At 44.9% G+C, this 25012-nt stretch overlaps 1 protein-coding gene across 1 annotated transcript in view; it reads right to left on the bottom strand.

The window, feature by feature from the left end:
* Positions 1-484: 484 nt before the first annotated feature.
* LOC135377979 (transcriptional repressor scratch 2-like) overlaps positions 485-25012 on the bottom strand; it is a 32121-nt gene continuing 7593 nt past the window's right edge. Inside the window, exon 2 of the mRNA XM_064610765.1 lies at positions 485-7058. Within this exon, the coding sequence (XP_064466835.1) occupies positions 6088-7058 (971 nt within the window). The 3' untranslated portion in view covers positions 485-6087. The remainder of the gene's footprint in view (positions 7059-25012) is intronic.

The raw sequence follows: 25012 nt of genomic DNA, 5'->3' as shown, positions 1-25012 counted from the left end.
GCGGCGTGGCAATGACAGTGATTGTCCTTGCCTCTAACTTTATTTCATATGGCTATAAAATGTGAGGTGTGAACCTCAGTGAACCTGGATTTCCAACGACTGCGACGTGTGCAGCGCCGTAATAAACCTAAGAATGGGTTTCGATCCTCAGCGCTTATTCGATACACAGCTAGAAAGCTGAACCTCGCCGAGAGGTAATCCATTCTGCGTTCTTCTTCTTATTATTATTTTTTATTGCCTTGATTGCCTTGATATGATTGATGGAGCTGAAATACTGTTTTAAAAAACAGCTTCGGTGGTATTGAGCTGAGGTAAAAAGTGTAGTGGCTGATGTCGAAATACTCCAAAGCGCCTTAGTGCTCAGAGAACGGGTCTAAGTGCATCAAATACAAAAAAGAACGGAACAGACATTATCGATGGACTTTCCCACTACGCTGGAAATAGGAGCGCTCTATGCATGAAAGGACGAGAAATAGATACCATGTATCAATCAAACAGAGTTTATTTTTGCAATCCGAGACTACAGCCGAGATTGAATGAATTTGATGCATAGACAGACAAAAAGATGTTTCAATCGAGAAAATCCGGACATGGAAAGTTTGAAAATTGAATCAAGTGGGCTGTTGTTAAACTCTACAAACGCTTCCTTTTATACCAGAAATGCCCTGACGTTTCGAAATGAAACACTGCGACTACACAGCACCTTTCAGAATGATGTCTAACTTGACATAATGGAGCAATGTGGATGGCATAAAAATAGGGCGTTTTAGTTTGCATGTTTAAATAGCCGAAGTGATCAAAATTTTCAATGCTGACTGCGTGAAATACGTATTTCTATCTGGTCTACGCTCGACATGTTGTGAAGCAAATTTAGTTTGTTGGATTGGTCATTTCGAACGTATATGGATCATTGTCCTAAATTGTGTAGGCTGTGACAGTTCAGAAACCATTTACTGTAGAAGTACGCCATTTAAGAATTAAGAAAACAAAACTACTTGTGGAAGGCGTGATTTCTATTTTACACACGAATGTGCATGTGTTACAGCGTATGTAGCAGCGTTGCTTTACGAAACAAATACGCAGAGCGAGAGTCCGCCCTGTCGCAAAAATATATGACTAGCAGTTGACTAGGATGTTACTTATTCGTCGATATCTGCTTCGTTGATGCAAAACCTGTAACATGTTGGCAGTAACAATGCCAACATCATAAATTAGCTCACATACCTGAGCTTTAAACATCTGATACCAAGTTAGCTTTTTACACAGAGTCATACTACTATTTATACATTGTAAAACCCTTTGAAAAAATCACCAACATAACAAACGTATTTACGTAAATTGCGATAAGGAGCGTTGTTTTGAGAATCTTCGCAAAGACTTTGCATAGCTTGGTTGCATTCGTTTTACAAACGCTGTATACAGTGTTAGCTTGCAACCAGAATATATATTATTGCAACTTCAACACGGGTATAATTATTGCTGATCTGTATTAGGCGCCATTACAATGTCAGTGTGGCCTCAAGCTGTGTAAATTCTTCGCTGTATATGTATTGCTTTCAGCTGTAGATCGGTACAAGGTGCATTATTGCTACGATAAAGTATTTGAGTGGGCTGCAAAATGAGTCCGTATAAAATGGAATGATTATCACACATAATACGCGCGTCTAATCACAGATAGGAAGATCCCGAAGTATGCGAACAGATCGTACACAAAAACCACAAAACAACCATGTGTTACTGCTATACGTAATCATTTCTATGCACTTCTTTCACTGCACTTGAACTCATTTGTATTTAGGACTATGTTTAGAATCATGTTATGCACGGGACGGCATTAGAGGGCACGCCCACACAGTGCTGTATTGCATAACAAAAGAAACTGGGAAAGTTCAAGCTGATCACATGAAAGACATGTACACTGTGAATGACCATAAGGTTGTAAATGGTGAACCATCGCGGGATGCGCTGCCGCACACCGCATACCATTATTTGCTGAAGCCTTTCACATCGCCATCGCGATGTTCGGTAGTCATGTTTTGCGTCAAATTTCGGACACATGTATATCTATTGCGCACGATAGTCATGAGATCTTATTACAGGTGAAGAAAGCATAAGTAATTAATTATTATTTCGTTGATGGCTAATGTAAGCAACGAGGCGATCATTGTGATATCAAAATACAGTGTGAAGGATGATTGATAAGTGCTTTTTTACCATAATTTGCTCCGTAATGCTTTAGTAGAGGCCCGACCATACAGCTAGGAAGGAGTAACAGTATTTGTGATCTTCAATTTTACCCGTGAATTTCTGTAAATTTCACTTTGAGCATCAGGCGTCTCCAAATGCTCCATATGGCATCCGTACCGGTATTCAGAAATGGAATGGCTTCATGCCCTGAGTTTTGTTTCCTGCCGGAAGTGCTCCAACGCTCCGACGGAAGTTGATGAACTAAATGCACACATCATGATTAACGCGAGAGCATGTTGTCTCCACTATTCCTGCCGTACAAAATTCAATGTCATTAAACCCCTCTGCCTATGACGCTGATCCAACGTGAATTGGAAACGTACCGGTACTTGGTTGCTATTCTAATGAAAGCTAATCAAGAATACACCAAGTATAGCATGTTGTTCACAGGCGCTCCTAGAAATAACACATCGCACTTCATTTGCGTTAGAACCTATCATCACACAAAGTCTATCAAAACTTGTAGTAGCAACAGAACAGATTCGTAGCTAACCTCTTCAATGAACAGCATGCACCATGTACAATACTCATAAATACCAGCTGACAAAACCTACGTAGCAAATCTTCAAGGACGTAGCAGAACACACGCCACAATCACCACAGACATGATTCGCAAATATTACATGGATTCAACACAATAAGTAACAACGGAGGAAGATTGTCTCTACTTTGATGTACCAAGACCACTCATCATGTTCGGTACGTTTCTGATTTAAACACACACAAGTATCTACAAGCTTTCTACAAAAGTCGGTGTGTATCTATACAGATGGCGCAAGCAGTGTATATTGCTGAAATATGTGAACGAGATACAAAATCAATTCTGTACATTGTATTATTGCTTGTCGAATATGTCGAGTGCTTTGCGGCAATGCGACTCTTTTGGGGAACTCCAGCACGTCCGTGGTTTTGTGGGATGGAAGCATTATTCTTTATCTTACTATTGCTTCACACCTTCAAAGCAAAACCACGACATGACACTAACAGGATTATGCTACCGTAAGATGTAGCACAAGTAACACCCAAAAGGGCGAGATTGCCTGCTTGGAAATGAGCTTTTGCATAGGTGATTGCTTATTGCTCCGATGATAACGTTAGTTTCAGCCAACATTTATGCGCATTATTTATTGCTAGACAAATACATCCTGATTGCTTTGCAACTGGAAGTCGATAGTAGTCCACGAGCACAAACTACGTAGCATTTGTGCGTATTTGTTGTGGACCTCGAAAACTCAGCCTACACATAATACAGTGAGCACTGTGAACATAGTATCGAGGAAACGCGTGTCTGTACTTTTTTTTTGTGTGTGTATACGCGTGTATTCCTTAGATATCCCTCTTTTTGTCCTCCTATATAAGGGATCGTTGCCTCTCTGCTAAGTTAGTACATGAGGTCGCTAGACCTATGTCTTCTTTTGATGAACACAAAAGGAATAGACCATATAAAAAAATGTCGTGTGGAGTCCGTATTTCACCAGGAGATACAAGTGCACATTCTGCACGAAAGTTTGTTGTTCAACTATTTGTGTTAAATGCTTAATTTTCTTCGTTTTTGTCTCGATCACTGCTCTTTGCTGTATTTAGTTCCTCCGTTGGTGTTCCTCGCGTATCTTTTTGTCACGTGAAGCTGGGGTTTGAAACGTTTTATTCTGTAAGTCTCAGCCAGATGAGTGAGAAGCCTAGTGCGTTCGGGATTTGCGAGCGGCAGCGACACGATAGCAAACAGAAGCACCAAGTATGAATATGACATGGTTAAGAACGCGAACGAGACACATCGATATATGCGCTGCATCATCATTGCGTTCTTAGCTACATTTCATCCCATGCAATAAATGCCCCCTTCGGACAGGTTAATCTCCTCACCCTCAGTTTCTAAGTTTGAATGTTACTCATGATAGATCTCACCGTTTATGCTACTCTCTAGTTGGCTATGGGATTTCATTCACGCATTATAACTAGCATCCTCTCGTTCGAACAGTGGTGAACGCTTTGTTTATATCGGTTATTAGCTCGCATTTTCGTTTTATGTCCCGGTCCAAGAATGAGCCATTTAAGCACAGCTCAAATTAAATGTCTCCATGTGGAGCCTCATACCGCTATGTTAAAGGGAATACAATTGGAACGGACCATACGTCAGTTCTTGCCTTTATAATTTCATTAATCTTTCCATCTGAGTTAAAGATTCGTTTTTAAGTACCTCTCCTATTTTTGCAATCATGATTTTTTTCTCGAACCAATGTTTCCAACGAACTGTTGTTTATTCGTCCTAAAACGAACAAATAATGAAAATGCGGACATAACACGACCGCTGACTTTCGTGGAACGAGTGTATTCGTATTTACAAAATCATTGCAGACTCTGGAGATGCTTTCATCGACTGCGTATAAACAGCGGAAGAAGTGATATAAGCCTTGCCTGTCTTCCACGTATGTATTAAAATATATGTTGCGATGGAGATTGCTTATCTTACATGATGAATGAGAGCGAGCAGATCGCGTGTAAGAAATACACGAATATAAAGCGGTTGAAAAAGGTATTTGTCTGGGCCACTACACCCTCCCTGATATTATTAACGTGAATACGGAGAGTTTTCGTGTATTTAGAGCGGAAGAATGGTTGGAAGGATAAAAATAGAATCTACGCTAGTAGGAAAGAACTGGTAAAAAGATGGAATGAGTATCGCTCCTAAGATTTGTCCTGCAAGCATTTTGATTGCTAATCTACATTGCGGCTGTAGTATGAGTAGTGTGAGGAGACACGACATCTAACGAACTCAAACAACGCAACAAGTGTGTCGGCATTCTCGCACAAGACAGGCAGTCGGACGGATATTGTGCGCCAAGAGTTGTGTCGCGTATTCGTCGATTGTCACTCCAGAAGGATATGCTGCCCGAGAGGATCGGAATTTGTGGCATTCTTTTTCTGGCATTGGGAGAACAGTAGGGAAAAAAAATCAGGATATAGCCACAATAGACTTGCACATTACTTAGGTCTACCAAGCCCCAACGAAAGCCGGCCGAAAAATATCTCAGTTTACACCAGATAATTTCTCAAGCAAGGACAGTGTTAGGGCTTGCAACGGACGCGCACGTTACGTTTTCCCCCTTTTTACGAAAATAAACAAATAAAGGAAGAATTGGGTGCCGTGTTCTCCTACGCGGTACGTGCGTTTGGTTCCGATGTGTAGTGTCTACTCTAAATGGATACTTAATGTATAGCGCAACGGCATTGTTGGCATATCCATTAGTTGTGTAGTCTGTACGACGCTATGAATGACGAAATTACGAAGGGAAGCTCTCTACCATGGTTCTATCTCCTTAAGCTTGTGTACGCTCTGAAGAAATATTCTGAAAGAGGGATCAATTGGTATACACGTTTGCATAGGAGCAAAAGTGAGTGAATAGTCAGAATATATCTGACGTTACCGAGAAGCTTAACGTCGTTGTTTATGCAGCTGCAAGGCTGATAGCGTGTTCGTTCGTAGAGTTAACTAGAATGAATTAGAAAATTTAGGAGGTTGCAGCCCACCTACATCACTTTCAAACGAATGCCTCTGACACTAAACTAAGGGCCGACGTATCGTCTTCTAAAGGGAATAGGAAGTGGGAAGGTCTATCACAAAATATGCCAGTTGATATCAAAACTCCATCCGAAAATATGCTAACTCTTTGCTTCACATGCTGACGGCACAGCAGGCGACGCCTTCTTCGCGATGCAACACATCTCGTGAACGGATCTCGCGGGGTGTGTCGCGCTCCCATACACGGCGAGTGTGGTTCAGGCACGCAAGAAGAGATGGGAACCGAACCCGTGAGCCAAGGAGCGGGGCGCTGCCTCTCCCTACGCCGGCGAGTGGTTGTTCAGGACAAGCGTGGCCAAGTTTGGTGTGATGCCATCGGAGGAAGCGAGGGAGAGGGCTGGCGACGGCGGAGACGCGCCCCCCTCCTTCAAGCAGGCAGACTCAAGATGCTTGTTGAGGTAGGACTTGAGGGCAAAGGACTTTTGGCAACGTGGGCATCGGAAGTGCTTGAGTCCCGAATGGGTCTGCATGTGGGCGCGCAGGTTTGAGCGGTCGGCAAAGGCCTTCCCACAGTGGGCGCAACCAAAGGGCTTTTCGCCCGTGTGCGAGCGCATATGGCCCTGCAGGAGCCAGGGCCTGGAGAAGGCCTTGCCGCACACCTGGCACTTGTGGCTCAGATTGTGCGTTAGCACGTGCATGGCCAGCGCCGGCATGGACACGTACACTTTGGCGCACGTCGGACACTTCTTGGCCAGCTGCGAGTCCGGGCTCCGGTGGGTCTGCTTGTGCCGCGACAAGTTGGAAGATGTCGCGTAGTGCTTGCCGCACTCGCCGCATGTGTAGCGTGGGCGCTCCTCAGGCACGGCTCGCCTTGGAGGACTCCCAGTGCACACCGAGCTGACGGAGGTCCGCCGGCGGGACCGCCCGTCGCTGATGAAGAAGGCATCGTACGTGTAGCTAACCGTCACAGAAGTCTTGTAGTTGCCAGTGGAAGACGTCGGCACTGTAGTGGGTGGTGCAGAGGCGGTGATGTTGACAGCGTTCGTGGATAGCGGGCTGAGTCTCAAGTCTGTCGGATTGTCAGCCAGGGGCCGGTGGAAAGCCCTCGAGTAGAACTCTGGACCACTGAGGTCCATGACACGAGGTGGTTCGTCGCGTGCGTCAAGGGGATGATGGTGCAGCGGCAACCGGGGGTGCAGGTCAAGTCCAGGGTTGAAGAACGGTCGATCTTGGACAACGAGAGCTTCTGCACCCACCGCAAGATGCCCAGATGTGTAGTCATGAATGAAGCCTGCGAAAACAGATTATGAATATGATGTCAACGGCAATATCGTCAAATCTTCCCTGGGGAACATCTAATTCAAGATTGAACTTCTAAATAATTTACATGAGTAGCCGGCAACCCTCGTCTTTAATGGAATTGGCTGTCGGGGGAGAATACAAGTTTGCGGTCTGCTTTTAGTGACACTTGATGCCATCGTGTTTCGTATTGTGCCCGCAACTTTGAGCTATAGGCGCGCATCGTAATCGTGACGAAAGCTTTTGGTAAAACACATCATTGCAAAGGTAAAATGCCAATACATGACATTCTCGGGTAAACATAAACAAGTCCCCGCCACAACTTCCGGTGCCACGAAGAGTTCCGGTTCTTCCGCGACTAAGGACGCTCGGAACCAGTCGCCATGCAGAATTATACCTTTCGCTTTCCTGATTTTTTGAAAACGAGAGGCGTACACCTTTTTGTGGCAACTTGAATTTCCACAAAAAGGTGTATCCGACCATATCTCTCCTCAAATCAGAAGCGATAACTGTATCAATCGGCGCAGAGCGTGTTTGCTGTGAAACCGGACGTCGTATTGGCACCAAACCGGAAACGGTGAAAACGGCATGAATAGGAGAGGTGGGGGACAAAAAAAAAAAAAAAAAAAAAGAAAACAAAAGTCCAACTCTGTACCATAGAGATGTAATTGACGAATTGGATCAAGTACACACCCTTAAAACAGATGGTGGTAGGGTGATAGCAACCGCTTGCCGTAGTTGACCACGAGGGGGAGGGGGAGGGGGAGGGGGAGGGAGAGGGGGAGGGAGAGGGGGGGTAATGGCAGGGTAGGCTCGCGGTTGTTGGCCACACAGAAGTGGGCGTCGCCACGACTACGGCCAAAAAAGAAAAAACACGCACGAACTTCACCGCATAGCACAATCCTAGCCAACCGTCATCCCGAATGGCATCATTCTCTTCCCTGATTTGTTGAAAACGCGGGATGTACGCCTTTTTGTGACATTTATCATAACTGCATAAGTGTCACAAAAAGGCGTACGCCTCGCTCTTTTCACCATCATTCTGTGCAATGGTTGGCCTTCAGCGTACTATGTGGTGAAGTTTTGTTTTATGAGTGCAGGAAGGTTGCAACAGATGTTGGCTTACATCAAGAGTAAAAAAATACAAAAACGAAGAATTGACGCCTCAGATTAAACTGTGCACCAGACCCCACGAAACCGCAAAAATGTGCCTCTTTAAACACTACTGCTGTTCTGTTTTTTGGAACCCGTAAATCTGCAACAAAAACGCCGTGCCCATTTACTCTCAAACATTCCCTTTTGAGCACTTTGAATCATTATACTGATACTGTCACGAATTTAATCGGTGGCTTTTTCTCGTGTTTTCTTCTTTTCTTCTATCATATCGACGTCAGATATTTTTTTGACGTACGAATACGTGCTTCATGCTATGATTGTATGATAGGGTGCGACATTGTTTTTGTAGTTACATCCAACATCTTAGAAGTACTTAATTCTCCACCCAGAACAACTTCTTTCCAATAAAGGCTACGTCATTTATACAACAAGTGATTAAAAAAGTGCGCATGCGTAGTTGTGCGAAATGACGCGAAATAAAGGGATATGTGTACGAGAGGATAACGCGTGGCGTCGAAGGAAGACGAAGTGGATTTGTCTACAGGGTGTTACCCTATAAAAGTCTACCCGCGTCGGCATGCTGTGCTCGCCAATTACTCAATGCAGGCGGTACAATGTGTTGTCTACGTATAAACCTCATAAGGACATTCATCCATGGCAAATATCGAAGTGATTGAGCACCGTTACGCAAAATTATAGCGCAAAACGTGAGGTTCCCGTAGGCAAAACAGCCAAGATGGCGCCTCTCAGTAAGCAGACGACATCCCTTTTGGGTGTCGTCTGCTGAGTACGTCGGCATTTTTCGTACCTCACGTTGCTTACTTCTGAGCAAAATACGACAGTTACACGAAAGCGAAATGAAAACTGCAGTTCCATCCGGCTGGCAGGATATGCGACACGTCGTCGTCTGGGGAGCAGCATGGCAATTAAGTGCTCTTCTCAACGCCGCCATCTTGATTCTTTTGACTACGGGAATTTCACGTTTTTAGTTATAACTTCGTGTTGCGGCGCTTAATCACTTCCAAATTCACCAAGATTAAATGTCCTTATGAGCTTTATATGAAGATGGCACAATGTGCCACCTGCATTGAGTAATTTGCGAGTACGGCATGGCGGCACGGGTATACTTTTATAGGGTAACACCCTGTACAACTGCCACCAGGAAAGTGCGTAGCGCCTTGTTACACGTTTGCAGCACCTGTCTTGTTTTTTTATTTTGTTCGCTTTTAACACCAAATGTGATACGTTAAATTAGCCGGCACAAACATAAATTCTCCTCTCGTATGTTCATTCAATCCACGACAACAAAGTTTATGCATGGTTTTGTGGACGTTTCATTGCCCTGCTTCGGAGGCGGTCACTTATATAGGGTGTATTCACATGGCGTAAAACGAACGCGTTTGGCCGCCATGGTGGTGGTCACTTTTTCGGCGCAGCTTCCGAGATTATCCAGAATTTGCTCGAAAACGAAGCCTTAAATGGTGTTTTGAAATCCGGTCGCGTCCATTCCTTTCTTTTATCCCGAAGACACTTCGTCATTGTCTTTATCAGGTTTTCTTTTACGAAAACTATGGTTGCCGCATTGAAAAATCGCACAGTTTGTCATCTTTCTATGCTGCTATCACGAAAAGTGACCACCTGTGGGAGGAGCTTACGCGCATGCCACGTCACAATGTGACGTAGGTGAATACACTATCCATGTAGGATACAGCTGGCGGATATCTGAGACATAGCTTGATATCTCTATTGAGAGTCCGTGAACTTCTTTACCGGAAGACATGTGACAACGAACAAACAGGTCACAATGTGCATGGTGTCATCATCATCCTATATTTATTGTTGTCTTTGTTGCATAGATAGTGTACGGTACCGAATGTATTGATAGTTGCGTGTGCTAAAGCAGAAGCGACAATTTCTCTCGAAGCTTGAGCGAAGTGCCCACCCGTGTGAGAGGACTGAAAGTTATCCATGACGAAAACCCGAGACTGGGAGCCACCAGCTCGCTTGCTTTTTAACCATTTTATCTGAAAGTTATGCCCTTTACTACTCGTACTTTTCATTTTCTAGTCTGTTACTGCGCGCATGCGTTGTTACACCATCGCAATTGAGGGCTCCTGGCACGGAAATTGGATTGGAGGCGCACGCGCCACCCCGCTAGTGGGGGTACGGCCCAGCTAAGAAGTTAAGGAGACGTTATTCCATTAGCACAGCGCGGATTTACTCCCTTTGACGTTCATTTACTTCTTTTCGTGGAACCTCCTGGACGGATAGCTGAGGTGCGAGTTTCGAAGTTAAGAAATAAGCTTGTCTCCTAATGCGCTGTCTTTCGCAACCACATCCTGTGGGCTTCCGTCATAGTGCTCTTCTTAATGTGCTTTTTGGGGACCCGTCACCGCAACTTAGTGTGAAAACACGCTCTATGCCCACGAGCGCAAAAAGGGGTAAAAAGTTTCGTTAGCGTCACTAGTGACGGTGACACCAGCCAGCAAGCAAGGTATAGTACTGCACACACGGCCTTAGCTCAGTCAGCTTAGCTCTGCGTTGAACTGCAGGAATGTGGTATCCAGGGAAATGTCTCTGCGCAGTTTGGCTTTCTCATGTCTCTACTATCGTCCATATGATATCGCTAGTTGTCTCGCGACGTAAACTCATGAGTTGCCGTCATCGAGGCAAAAAGGAAAAGGAAAAGGAAGTGGACCGACTTGCCGTTGTTCGTCGTATTCGTTTCCGTGGCAAAATGGAAAGAGAAAACGAAAAGTGACGTCGACGTCCAGTCTTTGCCATGACATGACGATAAGTGCTCAAGACGCAATGCTTGGACGAAGCAGCGCGTCACTTTCCAAAATCGTCTATTTGGTTCAGGCAGGAATTCAAGAATGAGACAATGGGTGGATAAATACTGGTCGATGAGCGCTCAATTGTGTTGTCTCTAAAACCCCTCTTCCTTTGTGTTGCCGTTGGATGGTGCCCGCATCTGCACCAAGCAGCTTATGCGCGAAAAATTATTCAACACTATTGTCGGCCGCTTAAGCTGCGACGCCCTCGCCATGTCAGGGAAGTGTCACAGTTGCCGGTGGTATAGGGCCGTGCAGAGGATTGCCCACACCCAAATGACAATGCGAAAAGAGCAAAGGGAGAGTGTCGGCTCATCCGAGGCAGTGTCTGTAATTACAAACTTCTATATCCCGCGGCCCCATATCCAGGGAGAAGTTTCCCTGCCGCCTGAAAACCCCATTTCGGTGAGGGTCTTAGCGCATCGACACGTTTGGTACGTGGGTAGCTTTCCAAGCGCGTTATATCGGGGTTTCCGTCGCTGCTAACAAGGCTGCCTGGGGCTAATAAGCGAGCTGGGACAAAGCAGCAAGAAGCGCCATTGTTATTTGCTTGTCGTTTGCGCGGCGCGCGAGATGAGGGATACGTGGCATTACTGGTTGCGGCCGAGGTAGGCCGACGAGTTTTCCGTTCTTGTTGCTTCTGAGGCGTTAGCTCCTCAGGATATCTCTTGGGTGCCAATTTACGGACGTAGAGGAAGAAAGGATTTTCCCAGTCTCGTTCCTATGGTGACGAGATTTTCTGTGAGCCCACACTCCTAAGAGTGTCGCACGATGTTGCGAATGCTCTGTCACGAAGCCGCTTGACAAAAAAAAATAAATAAAAAGAAAAGGTTATTTGTATAATTTTCGGAAAATCCTCGCAATTTTTGCTTCTGCCTGTGTTATTGTGTACCATCCTCGCAAACAATCACTTAAGTATACATAATGACGCTGAAATTATGTGGTGCAGTGCACTCTAAGAAAGAAAAAAAACGTTAATTTTAGTCCTTTTTTGGATTAAATGCATGTATGTCTGCATGCAAATGTGTATGAGAAGCTTAGGGACTATTTGCAGTGCTGGGGAGTAAATTTCGGGGATTAGGGGACTAAAATGGGGAGGTATTGCAATCTAGGGGAATTTCTCCCCAATTTACTCATTTTGTGTGTCTGTGTGTGCGCGTGCGTGTAACTTCTGGGTAACTCTGTTGCAGGCCAGATTATCAAATGTAAAGGTGTTTGGTCAGTGTCTTAACGCATGATTCATTCACCATTCCGACACCTGTAGGGATTCGTTTACCTGTTGGTTCTGCGGTGGAGAACATGGCGTCACTACTGCCCATCCTCGCACGTCGATATCATTCGGAGGCCTTCGAATTGCCATTCGGCTGTCTTCCTGCTTTGCTATAGTCAGAACATTGAACCAATGTGTCCGCTAGAACGCGAATTACAACTTTTTGGCCAACATGCGATAACCAGAAAACTGTTCAATTTGTATAGTTCACTATATTCACCGTCAGCACTAGCACGGAGCACCCTTGCGCACCGCAAGCTGGCTCCCGCGTTGACTTCCTTGAAGCTACGGGCCTCCTCCAAGAACTCTAAGCCTTCGACCTGTCATCTCTTTGTGCTCTCCTTTAATTCATCCTCTCATATGAACCTCTTTGAAGTGGAGTTTGGTCCTTCGACCACCGCGGGGAAGCAATTCATGTCATCATCACTATTCATTCATTTATTGTTGTTGTTGTCAGCACTTGCTGGCATCTTCGATCGGCTATAATTTTACGCCAACAGATGATGACGTTGTACGTACTATTGCACGCAACCATGCAAAACTTCAATCGGTAGTCATAGGAAAGTATAGCAATCATGCAATCGCGCAATCATTCCTTGCGTTATTTGCTCTTTTTTTAGACCACACGCTCTTGATCCATGGCAGCGTTGCGACACGGGAATGTTTAAAGAACACACGAGATACCCTTGCCCAGAAAAAGGTTTTTCCAGAACAGAGATAAAATTTTTTGGAACAAGACCGAAAGAGAACTGTTTAAGACATTTCAAATTTCAAAAGCAGGAAACATGAAATGAGTATGTGAACCCTGGATAACGCTCTCACTTGAAGGGTTAGTTTTCTTCCAGAAATATTGCAAAACGCGTAAGAAGGAGCTGCTTCGTGAAAAATAAATCTTTGCCGACAGTGGGAGTATTATGTGCTGTTTTTGTTTCTTGTAGTCGGCTCGCTCCATCTAATTGTATAACATGTACCAACTAGCCCACATCTCCATCGTCGCATCGACGTATTCCGACGAAAATCATACTTTCGTGCGATGTGCGAGCTGTGGTCTCTGAAGCGATTTGGCTAGCTGGTGACGCATAAGAAGCCGGTCGTGCCAACCAGTATCTCTTTCTAGGGGATGCCTATACACTTGCACAGGAACAGGGACAAGTGATAAAGGTATTGCCAGACACATGCGATAAGAAAATTGTGTTGGTACGGGACCAAACGAGAACCGCTCCCGTGTGTACACCCTCCCCTGCAAACATATAGTGACTAATCCAACCGGCTTCATATCACGTCACCAGGTTCGAGGATCGCTTCAGAGCCCACAGTTCGCGCTTTGCACGTAAGCACGACTTTCGTTGTATATGTCCTTGATCTGTCACATCCCTTTCTGGCTGAAATGTCATCTACGGTATGTATATTGGACTCTTTCCGCTGGCCAGTGATACAGACACGCCATTCGTTGGGTGGAGTTTTCTATTTTCCTCTTCCGTTCTTTCTTCGGCTTGGTTTTTCGTGCTGTTCATATCTGGAACACAGAAATATGGCGTCGTCTGCTCGGAACGTAAGAGAAGAGTGCTGCTCACGGAATGGCGTCTCGCGTTCCTCGTGTGTTTGTTTCTTCTTCCCGCTCCTATTTTTCTTCGCGTGTTCCTTCTTCTTTGCTCTCACGTCCTCCAGCACAGATACATCGATCGCGTATTGATCGGTTTCGTTATTATTAGTTCTATATCTGGGAAAACTCGTAGGGAGGAGAGCATGTTTTTAGCCGTGAGCAAGAGCGCCTGTTCCTCAACAGGTAACGTTAGTAAACACTATTAGCGTGTCAAACAGTCAAAGCAAGGAGGGCCGAGATAGAGTGGGCAAAGTGAAGCCGCGATAAATTCGCTGCATAGGGTACTTCCATAGGGTACGCTGCATAGGGTTCTGAGAGGACTGCCATGCTGACATTGCACCCGGCTTCGGATAACAAAAAAGGCACCATTTTGACTCCGCCGAGATTAATGCAGTTTATTTGCTTTACTGCCACGTACGGAAAATACAGGCTGTTCATGGAAATTAGAAAATTTCCACCGTACCGAAAAATTTACCAGTGAGGCGACAGAAGGCATACGAAACGTTTGCCTACTGACGCGTCACTGGTCAGGGATCTGTGATGTGCCCTAACCTTTCTTGAGATCTCTGCGAATTTTTGTGAAATTTAAAAGGTATTTTACGAGGAGTAAAACAGAATAAACCAGAACACATAAATGTGCATGTTAGGCTTCGAACTTCTAAAATAGCAACAAAATAAATGTCATAAGGTGGTTGACGTTGCATGCAGGGAGCATGTAAGACGTTGGAAATCAAGAAAGTGTTAATTGGTTTTTACCATTTATAACGGAAGAGCCGCAGCACCACGACAGTTTTCGATGTGAATTTTAGCGTCCATTTTTCCTCCAGTGTGTGGTTTAATCTTAAAGTCACCGGGATACTTCTCTCCGGTGCACTAGAAACTGCTGAGTATCATAGTTATCTCGTAACCTAATGTTCCCCCACAACGCTCCCCTAGACCACGTGGCAGTCACGCCATTCCACTTCAAATTAATCCATCATTCCTATCGCACATGGCAGATCCAATTATCCATTTTTGCAGTGGCTCTGGTGGCATCGTGCATTATGAGGCAATCGCATCACACGTCTAAATGTGTGTCTGCTGATGTTGCCAACAGTACGGCTCTCAAGAACAGCAGGGCGGAATTGATATTTCTCCCTGCCGGTAAGGGGGGGGGGGGGGGCGGGATGGGAGTTATTCCGTAAGGTTCGTCCATTGTTGGCTACTACATAGACAACAAAAAATAGTAGATATAACTTGTGAGTTTCGTTATAATGGACAGTTGTAATATTGGGAACATTCCATGCCATTACGCCTTGCATTGGTTTCCCCACATTGTCGAGCACTATGAGGTGGAGTACGCTTTACAGGAATCAAATCAGCGAACACTTTTCTACACTTTTCTCTACAACGGCGAACCGCCGTTGTACCGATTAATTTCCTCGTCATTTAGAAAAAAAGAAGGAAAAAAATTCGAGCAGCTTTGATCAAAGCTTGACAGAATCCTCAGCCGCATAATACGTTTTTGTCGCCTTGAATCGTCAGCGTATTTTTAATTTTCCCCGCGATCATACCGACGATTGTAAGGGACTGTTCTCACATACAGTTCTTTACTTCAGAGCGCTGGAAACCAAAAACTGTTTTCCACCTTCGTGTTCTCACTTGGAAGGCAGAGCGCGCCGCGCTCGGCCGGCTCGGCAGCTCAAGTCTCGCGAAACCTCATTGGCGACGTGGCGCCAGACATGTACAAGATACTCAAAACTGTATTTAAGATAAGATAATAAATACTAACGTTAGAATAAGAGATAAGAGATAAGCTGGTTTGTCGTCCCTTCAGATGACGCACCCCGAAAGTCGCTGGAGAGGCGTGTTAGCTTAGCTCAATTGGTAGAGCCCTGGACCGGCAATCCAGAAGATGTGGGTTCGATCCCTACAGCTGGCTAACCTTTTCAGTGACTTTCATCGTTTTAACGTAGAATGTAATTAAGATAGAGTATAAAGAAAAAAAATTAAAAAAAAAAAATTAAAGTAATTAAGATAGAGTACAAAATACTTCAAAAAGTATTTGAAATACAATTAAGATACTCGAGTACCCCTCGCAAATAAGGCAGTCTTGTGTTTTAAGCGTACACTTTCTTTGGCCGCAGTAGCAATTGCATTTAAAAATGGTCGTCTGACATCTTTCCCCTCTTCCTCTGCAAAGCATTGCCCGCAATATGGAACAGACGTTCCACAGGTGCGCTGGAAGGCACAGCGGCGTTTTAAGAAAAGTTCACGTAGTCGAGGATATACTTCATCAATGCCGTGATTTCGGCGTCCTCGTCGTCCATGTACCTGTGCACGGGAACCGGTCCACTCGTCACCGGAAGACTCGTCACAGGATAATTGGTCACACCGGCCTTCTGGTACGAGGCCTTTTGTCACCGGAACACTTGTCAAGGGGGGCGATTCGTCACCGGAACACTGGTTGCAAGGTTGACCCCGTTCCAAAGGGATGCGTTTCACCGTGTTTTACCAAAGTCCAGTGCCCGACCCGCACTTCCGCGAACCCGGATTCCGAAGACCGCACAAATTTCACGTCTTTGCTAAGGGCACGGAGAGCATGGAAGTGAAGAAAACTCAGCGTGGGGCTCCGTTGCTGGGGCGCGGACAAAAGCTGAGAGACTAACCAAGGTTAGGTCAGGAGAGCCTTTCACTATCTCACACGTTGGAGAGTGGGTCAGTTCATGTAGAATATGCACTCGTCGAGACGGACCAAGGTTAGGTCAGGAGAGCCTTTTACGTATTTCACACGTTGGGGAGCACGGTGCGGTGAGCAGGTGGCAGGTTCACTGTGACGATTATTCCGGCGTGACGGCAGTTCCTCGTACGAGATGCCCTGTGACGAGTTGGCCTCCTTGACGAGTTCACCTATGACCAGTTGGCCTGTGACGACCGGGCTTGTGACGAGTTCTCCTAAACCCACCTGTGCACTTCTTGTACGGCGGTGTTGTCCCTTTCCGAGCCTCCGAAGACAGTGCTGCACTCCAAAGGAATAGAGTACACGACGTTATCCTTACAGCATACAAAAGGGTTCTTATGGGCGACCAGACAGCCCGTCGCCACAGAACTAAAGGCGACAACCTGAACGGAATGGACGCGGAATGATTTTCTACTTATCCTTGAACGCAAAAAGTCACCGGTCACTGGTCAATGTGGCACGTCGCCGCTATGTGACATGAGTCACCTAAACCCCGCGCACTGCGCAAGCCGCCGCTGTGTGATAGGAGTCATCAAAACACAAGTCCCAAAAAGATGACAAAGCGATACCACATAACTCCACTAAGTATATTTGACCCAGAACAAAGCAAACTTCAAGCAGGTCCCTGTTCGGCGAGGTCAGAATTCGGCGTCACCGCGTCAGGGCACACATAATAGAACCCTCTCTCGCCAAGGATTAGTACACACGGGGCAAGATCTCTAAATGGAGACTTGCAAGAAGGGCCAATGTCCGGGTCAAGTCCGAGGGAGTCAAGAAATTTCCACTGAACAAGCAAGATAATTGAAAGACGAGACACAGAAAGTTTGAGAGGGAGATCCAAAATATGTCATTAGAGTATTGAGTAGAAAACACCACAAAATGTATTTTAAATAGAGTACAAATACATAAAACAAAAAGTATCGAGTAGAGTACCAAAATGCCGCAAATTGTATTGAAAATACAGTATTTTAGATAGAGTACTCCAAATGCGTACAAGTCTGCGTGGCGCAGCTCCGTTTCGTTTTGTGTTGATTTTTTATTCCCGTAAGGCGTAAGCTATGCGGACGCACAAGCTCAATTAGCTTGCGAAACATGAAATTCGACGCCACGTTCAGTCCACCACGACACCAGCACAACACCGCAAAAGCGGAAGCAAAATATTCCCACTGCTTCCGCGACGTCGTGGGTAAAACAGCCTCTTGATTGGCCATCACAAAACCAGCGCTAGAAATGTAGATGGGTAGAAATCCAGCGAACCGGTAGAGATGTAGGAAGGGAGTTGCCTCAGGACAGAAGCCGCCGATATTTCGAATAGAGACTGTTCTTCTTCTGGGCCAGAAGAAGAACAGTCTCTGTTCGAAATATCGGCGGCTTCTGTCCTGAGGCAACTCCCTTCCTACAGCGCTAGAAATGAGCGCTGAACAAGTTGACAGGAGCTCAACTCTGGCAACGCTATTCTCCAGCAGTTCGTATAGCAGTGCCAGGGCGAAAAACAGCGTTGTGTTCTAGCGCTGTGGAGCAAAGCCCTGTATGAGAGAACAGGCCCAAAGGCCTCACTTGTAGCGATACCTCGCGGCTTTCCTGCGCTGTCGATACTGTCGAATATTATACGCCCTTCGTCTTGGTCTTGACTTTAACGACCCTTGCAGAAGTTCCAACTACAGGAAATTGGTACACCACACTGCCGAATTGCTGGTGTTATCGGCCAGAAATCGAACCCTCGATCTTGTCAGCACTGAGAGTGAAACGGTTCGTGTTATCATCTTATCTGACGACAACGCATAAAAATTCGCATCTCAGTTTACGTGCGTGTCCTACATTTATGATTTGGCTACAGCGGCCGTCTTCACTCATGGCGTATGTACCTCTCCTTTACGAACAAGCTTCTGATTAAAGTAACTAGACGGGAAACTAATGAGTTCAGCCACATGCGAGATAGTTACAGGGTGATTCACCAAACGTGTTCAAAATTGTGTTAGAAAGTTTACTCGCTGAAAATCATGTGGTCAACAGTGTTTATCTCGGGAGAGCTTTTGCCACGGTTTCCGAGCACTTTTATCAATTGAAGTCGCGAGAAATTGAATTTAATTTTCTGAATTGAACTTCGAAATTCGTCATGCGAACCTAGCGTTTTTTTTTTTTTGTTGATGTTGTTGTTCTTTTTTGCAAGAAAAAAAAGAAAACATGTCGGATTGACCCACTCCATTGCAAAATACATTCCTTCCTACAATGGTAGTAGCTGGTAAAAAAATTGTGAAAACCTGCTTTCCAGTGGTGAATCACCCCATGTCGAAGTCACGATTTATTTGTTGTTGTTGTTGTGAAAACCGTCGTTTCGAGGCCCGCAAATTGTCGGCTGCTGTCAGATATCCGAGAGAAGCGATGCGAGGAGATCGTGGAAATGCCCTTTCACTTTTCCATTCCTATGCATCAGATGATAATGGCAGCGTGGTTACAACGCAATTTTTTTCTAAAAACAAAAGGGAGAAGGAAACAGGAAGAGGCGGGTCACCGTTTTCTTCCTCCGCATCTCACATTAACTTGACGCTGAACCGAACGCGGCCGGCAATTTGCGTGCCTCGAAACGACGGTTTTCGCAATTTTTTATTTTTATTTTCCAGCTATTACCATTGTAGTAGGGAACGTACTTTGCAGTGGAACGGGGTAAATCCGACATGCACTTTCTGTTTCTGCCAAACAAATGGGAGGCTCACTTAGCAAATTTCGGAGTTCCCCAATCCAGAAAATTCAATTTCTCGTTATAGAAGTACTCAGAAGCGATGGCACAAGCTCTCCCGATATATACAGCTTTGACCTCCATAATTTTCAGACAAGTAGGTTTTCTCATAGAATTTCTTAACACTTTAGGTGAAACACCCTGTATAACGCCTCTAATGTTGGATATTTTCAACACCGGCCACGGTGAGTGAGATGCCACTAGGGCTAGAAACTCCTTTCATTATTACTAAGTTGGGCCTTGCGAGAACTACCGAAAATTTTGGCTTTTGTTTTCCTCGAGGTGCGGGAAGGTTCATGCGAAACACTAACGTCAATAAAGGTTGCCGAGAAAGAGCCGGAAAAGCCAGGCAAGCTGTAAAAGTACACGGTTAGGCACTTAGGCTGTTAGAACAATCCATGCATATTTCGGTATAGAGCGCCAGAGCAGCAGCGCACAGGTTTTGGAGTATCAGCGCATATTTTCCCTCAAGGTTTATGTTGTTATACGTTCCAAAAGGGGTATTATTTGAACCTCTTGAGGCATAATTCCTGACTCCCTGGAGTGTAGATTTGGAATATATTGAGGCATTATTTGAAATTTTGGAAAAGTGACGTTTCTTAGACCTACAGAACTCCTTTAAAAAGATTCATTTTGGTGGCGTACATCTTCTTCTCTGTTGCGGGACGAGTTGGTTAAATGTTGTAGGAAATATTTAAATACATAAAAAATGATTACAAGTGAACACGCGTAAATGCTAATGACCATAATCATAGCAGGATAGGATGAAGAAAACGGAGAAAAGAAACGAATGACGGCGCGCGTTAATTGGAGAGGGAAGTTAATGAATATGAGTCACCGAACAAGGTCCAAAATTGCTCTGTGGCAAGAACGTCGGGCATTTCATTTAGAATACGGCTGGAAACTCTCGGGCAAATTCTGGATATTTTATTGTGGCTCTTTTATTGTTGAAAAATGAATATACTCGTGTCCGTTCTGAACCCCGTAAAGGTCTGCAGTCTAGTAATAATGCCGACAAAAAGCGGTGGGAAAAATTATAAATAAGCAATAATCATTTTTAGCACGTTTCGTAGCAATCTTCGCTACGTGTTCTAAAAATGTTGCTATGCTGTCATTTCGAAGCTAGCGGCTTAGATGGACATGTTGAAGTTGCACATCCAGTTCACGCAGCTGCCGTAACACTTCATAGAAAATAACGAAAATATTATGTGGTGAAACAAGGTAAATTTGGGGTATTTAGCAAGACGTAACGTTACAATTGTAGAGTTTAACTAAAACATGACATGAAAGGCTTGTTTGTGAAATAAAGACGTTTTGGTTGAAGTTCAGTGTCGTCCCAACAGCGTTTTTTTTTCTGCATTTTAATATTATGTTTGTCCTTGCTTTTCCTTGACGTCTACCAGTGCCTTCACCAATTGCTTCTCGGCAATAACACAGAAGAAGAAAACAGTGCCTTCGCAGTCCAGTTATTTTAATACGTTGCTTTACGTCAACACTGCTCAATGCGAGCCACATCACCATGATCCCATGTAGTGCTCCTAGCTCGCATAGCAGTTCAACTCTGAAGAGTTGTATAGCTTTTGCGCGTACCGGTAGAGAATAATTGCGCGTGCGGATAAGCCGATTGACTTTCGTTCAAGCGACTTGGTTGGCGGATTCAGTTGACGAAAAGTAAGCGAGTACCGGTGGCGGGACTCGAACCCACACCTCTCTGATAACCGGTCAGGTGTGCAACCAATGAAACTACGCTGACATCGTGCTCTCGTCAATATATCAACATACTCGTTCACTTCACTCACAAGGCCTCGGCACTTGCTGCTTCTTTTTGTCAGCTGCCGTCTTTCAGATCATTGCTTGGCCGTTTGTGAGGCTTAAATGGTGTGTTTGTCTTAATTATTTGTTCAGCCTCCGGAATTCACGTTGAAAATTACTGGTCGAACATCGATGCTGACGTTCAGGGCAGCGATTCAAATGACGCAAATGTAAGTGCGCGCTAAACTTTTTGCACCCTTTTGAGCGTAAGGTGGGTGTACCATAACTCACACCACTTTCTGTGTGAAAGTTTGTTGGTGTAATGAAATACACCTACCTCTCAGGGTGTATTTCACACCTTCAAACTTTTACACTTAAAAACGTGTGAGTTATTATACATCCACATTACCTCTGAAAGGGTGTCACATCTACTTAGCGGGTGTGCGGCTTGTTGGTCTGCACTGGTAACTGGACGATACCCTAACTCATTCAATTTTTGGTGCAAATCAACACCCTTAAGCAATATGCGTAACGTGTGCAGCTCTGTTTCCACAGTGAGTGTATCACGCATATCAGCCAAAGTAAATGCATTCGTATTGCCAACTGTAGGATAGGGACAAGGGAAAGCTTGCCCACATCACATTTCAAAATAGTACTGCCCTCGCCCTAAAAACGAAGAACAGGATCAACTAGTGCTAGGCAGGCAGTCCCACGGAACTGCCAAACATGAACATGTAATGCATTGTGTTCTCCCAATATATCAACTCCGAACTGGTGCCATATTGGACCAATATACGGCGTGAAATACGGATAAGGATATACGCGCTTAGATTTAGAGATCAATTTGAAACATCACAAGCTTACTTAGAAAGGCATTTCCTTTCCAAGAGAAAACTGATACCATATACATTGCCTGTCTTGCGAGCGTCTGCAAATTCAATAGCCCTGCTGGCATTCCAGTCAAAACGAAGGGTGAGGTGTCTATGTTTAATTTGATTATATACACACAAAAAAACAACAACAAAAAGAACTCTGAAGTGTGAAATTGCTTGCTGTATCCGTCAAGATAACGATTGTGTTTCTTAATGGTTTTGGTATAATGGAAAATTAAGACTGAGTGTACAGGCCATTCATATTCCACGACAATGTTAAACATTTTACAATAAGGCGAAACACTCCTACACCTTTACACCCTTAGTACACCAGTGTAGATGTGTACCCAATTCACACCCATCCTCGAAGGGGTGTAATATGAGTGTGATCTGGGTGTATATTGCAAAATACACCCCTCTTACACTAACATAGGTGTAAAAGAAATAGTGTGTATGTAGAGTGCGATATGCAACGGACTCGCGTTCTTACAGGAATCCACCACTGTGGTGCCGGGCATTACGAGTTTCTTGAGTACGTTGATATGGCAGACGTGGATACAATGGTGAGTCAAATCGAAGATGGCTGTAGAGCACTCGCAACATGACACTGAAGCTTTCTAAAGAAATCTTCAGTGTCATGTTTTGAGTTTTCTACGTTGATACGGGTGAGAGATGTGTGCCTTCAGCTGCTTCAACACAAAAAGAAGATTTCTCTATTATCAGACCATGTCAGCAATCCGTTTTACAATGTATCCGAAGATATATAAGTCGAAACTCGATTGCTGGACTGCGGAGCAAGTGTTCGTTATTCGGACATCGCACCTAGGCAGCTCTTTCCCCATAACTTGGCTCATCAGCATATCCCCTTCAACGTGCCTTACGTGGGCAGTTCGAGAGGGTGGCAGTAGGAAAGTGTCACTTGGCTCCCTAGTGCCACCGTCTGGTACGGCAGGGAATTGTCGAGAGTGACACCGTACCGCTAGCTTGCGACGTATGGCAGCAATACCATTTCTGTTTCCGCAGATCCTTCCAGTGTGTTGCAATATTGTTCATACATGCCTTCGTGTTCAACACTTTAGCACGTGTATTACAAGTTAAGACCTCGTTCGCGCGTAGGTATAGTGTTACCGTTCTCGAATTCAAACAACTCAGGGAAAAGAGGTGCTGACGCCAGGAATCGAACCTGGGTCATCTGATCTCCGCAGAATCTGAAAGGTCTCCAGGTTCGATTCCTGGCGTCATCACCTGTTTTCCCTGAGTTGTTCGAATTCGTTAATTTCTGGGCGTTTGAGGCTTGCGTGTCTGTGTCGTGCCTAATTTGTGGTCTGCATCGGTCATTTCTCGTTGTTTCCGTCCTTATCTTTCTCGTCGTAAAATATATATTAGAATTATTATAAGAGGTACATGACAATGAACACTTTGTGGCTACGTGATAGAAATTACCAGCCAAGTACTCTCTACTTACTCAAAAGCTAATCTACTTCGCTAGCAAATCATGGCTTCCTGCCTCTCTATCTCCAGTTTCAGAAACGCAAAGAGGAGAGATGCTTTCCCAATTCCTTTCTCGGAAGTCGAGACGCAACAATGAACGTCTGCTGCAGGGAGGGCCGGATGGAGATGTTAAGCAAACTAAAGAGCCGCTCTTCGATTGAGAGTGTCCTTGGCCCACTACAGTGCGCCGAATGATTACGAGCACGACTGGCCGCCACTGCAGAAATACGAACGGCGGACCCACCGAGCGCGTGCGATGTCTCGGAACTCTATAAACCCGTTGAATATCACGATCCCACATACAATGAATAAATTTTACAACCAGTGAATACGTCAAATAGCGCTGTGAAGTCCCACATCAGCCTTTCAGAATTCGGTATCCTGTTGCGTTCGAAAGCAACACCGCATATCTGAATTCGGCCCTGTAAGTCGTTTCGTTATTTAGTGGCACATACTCCAAGTATTTGCGAGTCCAAAAGTATTTGTGACGTATATAGGAGCAAGCACATCTTGCCTATTAACAGATATCATGTGGTGACTGACCCATATCTTTTTCGTCGTGTGAGGGAACCCCTATCGCCCGTGACTTCTTTCTTTGTATTTCGATCGCGATGTCGTGCGTGTTTCTTTTTTCTTTTGCTTAATTTTGACGATTTGTTATAAAGGTCAGAACTTATTTAATATGTACATACAAACATCTACATTTGATCCTGTAGCACTGTATTGCTACGTCGACGGAAGTGCATTGTCAATGCTTAAAATCTTATAACTAGGTTGCAACTCCACATGGAGACATTCATTGTTCCAAGCGGTTTCGAGTAGCTGGTCCTTCGGTTGTAGGGCAAGGCATCTTCCTAATTTTCCTCTCCACACATCACCTCACCACGTTATGCCGCAAATGACGGTTTCAGCCCTCGTCTAGCGAACATGACCATCAGCACGAGACAGTTGCCCCACCAGTGATCTTCGTCCTACACTACGGAGCGTTGCCGAAATCGACCTTTTATTTCTATCCTAAAAAATACCAATCTCCAGAAGGAGAACGACGGCACAAGATTTATGTACATTCACATGAATTACAGGCGAGTGCATAAATAGGCAAACAAAAACTAAAGTAGTACATCGCATAAACCAAAGTACGGGCGGAATAAAACGAAAAGGCAGGCGTTTCAACGTTTGCGCAAATCAAATTTTGCCTGTCGACGATTCCTTCCTTCGTCCGAGAAAGATGTGGCTCGTCAGGGAAGATGATGCGGAAAGAGGGAAAAAATGATGGAGCACGATAAAAATGGATTTCAAATGTCTCTGCCGTACTTTTCGCAGGGATTTGCGTCGCGATGACGAGGCGTAAGCGCAGGATGGCGCGTTTGTCACGCTTTGCTGAACATATCACAATTGACATTCTATGCCTTAGAGCTGTTCTTCTGCCTGCATTGTACCGTAGAGAAATACTTGTTGGAAATTCGTTTTCAATAGCAGTATTCTTAAAGCAACGCATTTTCTCTTTCATTATAAGGCGCGTCTCAGCGCCTAAGCAAGCGAGTAACGTGTT

Source organism: Ornithodoros turicata, chromosome 1, assembly GCF_037126465.1.
Source record: "Ornithodoros turicata isolate Travis chromosome 1, ASM3712646v1, whole genome shotgun sequence".
Taxonomy (NCBI): Eukaryota; Metazoa; Arthropoda; class Arachnida; order Ixodida; family Argasidae; genus Ornithodoros; species Ornithodoros turicata.
Note: the sequence above shows the minus strand (reverse complement) of the source record. Positions and strands in the feature narration are given on the sequence as shown.